The sequence below is a fragment of the Helobdella robusta genome, assembly GCF_000326865.2.
Source record: "Helobdella robusta unplaced genomic scaffold HELROscaffold_5, whole genome shotgun sequence".
NCBI lineage: Eukaryota > Metazoa > Annelida > Clitellata > Rhynchobdellida > Glossiphoniidae > Helobdella > Helobdella robusta.
In genome coordinates, this window is record NW_008705254.1 from 394324 (window position 1) to 401204 (window position 6881).

The 6881-nt window shown below is 33.2% G+C and overlaps 1 protein-coding gene across 1 annotated transcript in view; it reads right to left on the reverse strand.

Annotated features, from left to right (window-relative positions):
- Nucleotides 1-1083: 1083 nt before the first annotated feature.
- The window catches only part of HELRODRAFT_163087 (hypothetical protein), a gene marked incomplete at both ends in the record, with an annotated part of 7155 nt that continues 1357 nt past the window's right edge, over nt 1084-6881 (reverse strand). The window contains 6 exons of the mRNA XM_009027066.1: nt 1084-1121; nt 1713-1806; nt 2843-2945; nt 3417-3504; nt 4969-5664; nt 6805-6881. The exon at nt 6805-6881 is cut by the window's right edge and continues 55 nt beyond it. Of these exons, the coding sequence (XP_009025314.1) occupies nt 1084-1121; nt 1713-1806; nt 2843-2945; nt 3417-3504; nt 4969-5664; nt 6805-6881 (1096 nt within the window). The remainder of the gene's footprint in view (nt 1122-1712; nt 1807-2842; nt 2946-3416; nt 3505-4968; nt 5665-6804) is intronic.

Sequence of the window (6881 nt, forward strand, 5' to 3'; positions counted from 1 at the left end):
AGCTTAACGTTTGTTGTGACATCACACTATTATGAAAACCTGGCTAAGACCTCTTTATATATTTTTTTGATTTTTTGGCACAATTTGAAAAAAAGAAATTATTTTTGTTAGAATTTCTTAAAAACATTTTGAAATATTAAAATAGTTCGAAAAATTATTCAGCTTTTTTGTTTTTATTAAAAAAAAGTCGAAATGGATGAATGACGTTGATAGATTTGTCGTTAATTGCACAAGTCGGAATTCAATTGGATATCCTCCAACACACAGACACGCAAGAACCGCTGCAACAAGCCCGAAATGTGATGGTTAGTTGCGAAGAACTGTTCCCTACTGTCGCCTGATCTGATGCTGATTTGTTTACATATGACCCTAAGAAATTTAAGGGTGTAGGGTCCATCGGGCCGATAATTTCGATACATTTTGGCGAAAATTCCATCGAGGAGAGGGCGTTTTTATATTTCTTCATTTTCTCGTCCGCTGCCCTACCTTAAAAAACTCTAACTCGTCCGCCCCAGCACTACATCGGCACGTGTATGTATGTTTGTATGTATTTATGTGTGTGTGTGTGTGTGTGTGTGTGTGTGTGTGTGTGTGTGTGTATGTATGTATGTATGTATGCATGTATGTATGTATGTATGTATGAATGAACGAATGAATTATTATGTAAAAATGATTTACAAACATTTTTTTAAGCAAAAAACCAACACTCGATATTTTCTGAAGGAGCAAAATAAACTTTTATACGAAAATGACAATATAAATGTACATATATTTCAATAAAATAAAATATAATATAATAAAAACAACAACAATAATAAAATATTATTATTATTATTATTAATAAAAACAACAATATATTTTTTTCTAGCAGAAACACGTGCCATAAGATGTATTTGCTCAATATAAAATCTCGAATGCTGTTTGTTCAAGAAATTATGAACGTCACAAAAAAGAAAAGATACAACAAAGTGTGTGCGCGCGTGTGTGTGTGTGTGTGTGTGTGTGCGTGTTTGTTGGCCTGTCTACCTGTCTGTCTGTCTGTCTGTCTGTCTGTCTTTGATACTTTATTTGATAACCAATTTATTAAAAAAAATTTTGCTTCAAAGTTTGTTCGTGTGTGTCTGTTTGTAGTGTTGAGTGTGAATGTTTGTTTCATATATTTTTCTGACTCTTTTTTCTTTAGAATGAGAGAGAGAGAGAGAGAGAGAAAGAGAGGAAGATGGATAGATTGATAGAAAGAGAGAGAGAGAGAGAGAGAGAGAGAGAGAGAGAGAATGAGAGAGAACGAGGAACGAGAGAGAAAAATTGTATCTTTCAGGCAAGAAGACTATGTTTGTATAAGTTTGTATGGAAATTTGCATGTATGTGTGCATGTATGTGTGCATGTATGTGTGCATGTATGTGTGCATGTATGTGTGCATGTATGTGTGTATGTTTATGCGTGCGTGTTTGGGATGGGATTGTACATGAATGTATGAGGTTTTGTGATGTCACGTGAACAACAACTTACAATAAAACGACGTCATTAACAACAACAACAACAACAACAACAACAATAAAATTCAGGTCATCGCTCTTTTAAATTCAAATAAAAAGGACGATTGATCTCAATGCTTGCATTCTGATTGGCTGAAAATTGCCAAATTCCCCGCTAAGATAAAAATAGAATGCCAAAATCCAGGTCACCATTTGACCTATATATAACACCTAACTGTGACCTTGAACTTTGAACCCTCTTGACGTCATCTTATAGAGGCAGGTGTCAGAATGTTTCGGCGAGGATCTCGAAGAACGTTGATAACGATCCTGATGATGATGGTGGTGGTGATAATGATGACGGTGGTGACGATGATACTGATAGCAAAGATGATGATGATGATGATTATGTAAAATTTTTTGAATATCTGCAAATTTTTTCTACTTTAAAATTTTTCAAATTCCGCGTTCTGTCATTACCAACATCGTCATCATGACGTCATCATCGTCTTCTTCTTCTTCTTCCTCCTCCTCCTCCTCCTCATAATCATAATAACAATCACCATATTAAAAATAAATTATAAATAAATATATAAATAAATATGAATTTAAATCTTGCATGTCTAGCTCTAACTATCGACTCAAAGGAAAATAATTTTCTACCGTTATGTAAAACTTTAAGCCGTTCGGCGAAGATAAAAGAATTTTTTTCAATGTAATAATAATAATTATAATTATTAGATACAAACTATAATAATAATTACAATAATAATAATTATTATAATATTATTATAATAATAACTATTATTATCTTTATATTTTTTTCAGATCCACCAGGTCGGGCGTCTTAAGACATTTGCAGTTACAATCGCTAGTAAATTGATCGCATGGACGATGCTGATTATTATTATTATTATTATTATTATTATTATTATTATTATTATTATTATTGCAACCATTATCATCACCATCATCTTCATCATCATCATAATAAAGATCGGTGTTAGTGTTTATAGCATTTTTAATTTTAACATCTAACGCGTTGTCCTCATCATTACGGCATATATTATCATTATTATTATTATTATTATTATTATTATTATTATTATTATTATTATTATTATTAATGATATTATTATTTGCATCCCAATTTGCGATAACCACAAAATCGTCGTCGTCGTAAGATTGTCTACCACCGATATTATAGTTATAATTATCATAATTATTACTCATTTTATTATAGTAATTATGGTCATAATTATAATTATTATTATTATCGTCTTGGTGGTGAACCGAATTCATAATTTTATTTAGATCATCTTTCCCAGCTGGGCACGAACAACACGCAAAATTTTCCATGTCCCACGTGTTCTGAAAAAAGGATGGGCGGATTAAACCGGAAGTTACGATCACTTCCGGCAAGATAGTCACGTGATCTTTGGATACAATTGTCGTCGTTGTTGTTGCTGCTGTTGGTGTTAGGTGTTTAAATGACATAAGCGAGGATAATTGTGATAGTCTGTCAGTGTTGTTTTGTAGAATGACTGAAGTGTTGTTGAGAAATGGTTTGATGTCATTGACTGTTGATGTCACGTGCAATTGTTGTTGTTGTTTGCGTTGAAGTTGTTGTTGTTGTTGTTGCTGCTGCTGTCGCGTGGCTAACACACACGCATTATATAGCGCAAAATTTTGAGGTTTTGTGGAGTTGAAAGTTGGATGTTGATTGTAGTTCTGTTGTTGTTGTTGTTGATGTTGTCGTTTCAAAAATAACGGATTCCTAAAATAATAATAACAATAACAGCATAAGTGTTCTCATCTATTGGGGACTAAAGCTTTCAATGAGTGTTATATTAATATTGCCTTTCGTTCAATTTTATTACCGTTTATTAATTTGTAAAAATTATAAATCATTAATTTATTCAAAACTATAAATAAAGTACTTGCTGCTAAAAATAGAAACCAATGAGAGGAGGAGGCCTCCGGTAAAGACGCCAACTGATACGCCAATAGCGACAACCAATAGCAAGCCTTGAAAATTATAATTATGAATAAATTATGTCTATAATTAACAATAATAAAGAAAGAAGAAAAATGATTGAAGATAATAGTGAAACCCAGTGGCAAAGGATGAGTGTCAAGGACGACTTCTGAAGGCTCATTTTGATTGGACGGTTCTGATGAGATGGGCCGATCTTTGATGAAATTTATGTTAATGAGAAACACGAATATTTATAAATAAGAAGAATAATAATAAGTAAAAACTTAATAATCATCATCAACATAAATATATTAACAAAAAAACATCATCATTATCACCATCATCATCACCACCACCATCATCATCATCATCCTTTGCAGCTGCGGTATCATCATCATCATCATCACCTACTTGTGACGTCAGAGGAGCATCGGAGCGTGATTGAGGCATCTGCTTGACAGTTTGTTGCTGTTATAATGGAATGTATCATTCATTCAATTTCTTCATTCTTTCTTTTATACATTCTTCTTTCTTTCTTTCATTCATTACTTTATTTCATTGCACTTTTATTCATTTATTTTTTACTCATTCGTTTGTACGTTCGTTCGTTCGTTCATTCGTTCGTTCATTCATTTGTTTGGTTCATTCGCTAGTTCGTTCGTTTGTTCTTTTTTTCGTCATTCGTTCATTTGTTCATTCAATCATTCATTTGTTCGTTCGTTCATTCAATCATTCATTCATTCATTCATTCATTCATTCATTCATTCATTCATTCATTCATTCATTCATTCATTCATTCATTCATTCATTCATTCATTCATTCATTCATTCATTCATTCATTCATTCATTCATTCATTCATTCATTCATTCATTCATTCATTCATTCATTTATTCATTCGTTCGCTCGTTAGTTCATCTAGATTTGTTCAATCAGTCATTCATTTTTGTTTGTTTATTTTTTTTTTGTTTGACCAACGTTACCTTCTTGACATTCATCTGTTTGTTTGTTCCATCAATCATTCAATCTAATTTTTTATTTCTTTTTTTTTCATTCATTAATTTTTTTTTCATTCATTTTTTAATTTTATTCATTTATTCAGTTTTTGTTTCTTAAACTACGGTATATAATTCTGTTTTTGATATCTTCTATTCCGCTGCTACTTTGGTTGTTCGTTCGTTCATTCATTCATTCGTTCATTCGTTCGTTCATTCGTTCGTTCGTTCATTTATTCATTCATCCATACATTTATTCACCCATTCATGTGCACTTTCATTCATTCATTCGTCTTGGCGACCATTCAATCATTCCTATTCATTTATTCGTCTAACTATTGTTAAAAATACCACCACTACAACTACTACTGCTGCTACTACTACTACTACTGCTGCTGCTGCTGCTACTACTACTAATACTACTACTACTACTACTACTACTACTAATCTTTTACTACTACCATTACATGAAAAATAGTAATAATAAGAAAAACAATCAGAAAATAATAATAATAATAACCTTCGTATTTTATAACAATGCGATGACGATTATTATTATTATTGTTGTTATTATCATTATTATTGTTATAATTATTATTATTATTATTATTATTATAATTATTGTTATAATTATTATTATTGCCTACGTCATGATTATACTTAGCGCCTATGAAGTAAAATTTGACGTCTCTTGCCATGGATTGTTGAAAAACCAAAATATTTTCATCATTATTATTGTTGTTATTATTATTATTATTGTTGTTGTTGTTGTTGTTTTTGTTGTTAATATTGTTGTTGTTAATGTTGTTGATGTTGTTGTTGCTGACAACGCTATATCGATACAGGTTGTTGTTGTTGTTGTTGTATTTATCAAGATTAATATTTCTATGGACGGTTTTTACTGTCGAACTATTACTACTAATATTATTATTATTGTTATTGTTGTTATTACTGTTGTTGTTGTTAATATTAGTGTAGTTGACGACAAAATGGTTGTGGTAACTTCTTCCGCTATCGCTATCAGGATCATTAATGTCCGCACTATCATCATCATCTTCTTCATGATAACTATTATTACTATTACTGTTATTATTATTATTATTGCTATTATCATCATCATCATCGTCGTCGTCGTCTTCATCATCATCATCATCACTCCGTCCAGCAGTGCAACATATGGCTATGATCCATTTTCCAGCCCCATCCTCAACAATCGCTGTATCCGTGCATGATGATGATGATGATGATGATGATGATGATGATGATGATGATGATGATGATGATGATGATGGAGATGGAAGTGATGATAATGATGGTGTTGATGGTGTTGATGATCTTCTTTCCTTCACTACTCCTCCATTCATCTTCACTATTTTGATTGATTTATTACCGGCGAATTCAATAAGCTCATTTACACCGTCATCATCATCATGATCATCATGATCATCATGATCATCATCATGATCATCATCATCATAATCATTATCATCATTATCGTCATCATATTTTCGCGCTTTTAATACGAACGAACGCTTATTTATGCAGCGCTCGTTTTTGTGGCCGTGGTGGTTGTGGCGATCGTCGACGACGAACGAATGCAGGGAAAATCTTATTTTGAATTTTCCAGATGTTGATGACGAGAATGGGGACGACGACGATGATGACGATGATGATGATGAGGAGGACGATGATGATGATGAGGAGGACGATGATGATGAGGAGGAGGACGATGATGATGATGATGATGACGACGGCGATGATGGTAATGATGATGATGATGAGGACGATGAGAATGATATAGGACATTCCTCATACCCCACATATATACTTGTTAAGTATCCAATCGAACGATGATGATGATGATGATGACGACGACGACGTTGGTGATGATGGTGATGAACGTTATTATTATCACTATTATTGTTGTTGTTGTTGTTATTATTGTTATTTTTATTGTTGCTATGGCCGCCCTGATAATAATCGGCACGCTTCCGTGACAGCCTAGTTTTTGAAGGCCGTAAAATTGGAAAAAGGGATGATGATGATGATGACGACAACGATGATGATGATGATGACGATGATGATGATGATGACGATGATGACAGTGATGATGATGATGACGACGATGGTGATGATGATGATAGTGACGATGGTGATGATGATGATGATGGCTGAGATAAGGTTGAAGACAACGATGTCCTGTCTGAACCGGGTAATTGAAAGAGTATTCGAGATAAGTAGGATGACGATGACGACGACGATGATGATGATGGTGACGATGATGATGATGATGACGATGATGGCGATGAGGATGATGACGGTGTCATTCTTTCTCTCCTTCCTTTAATCGTCTGACCCAAACTGGACCTCTTCCTTTTCAGACGCCTTCTGACGTCATCGTCTCTCATCATCGTCACCGGATGTGACGTCAGA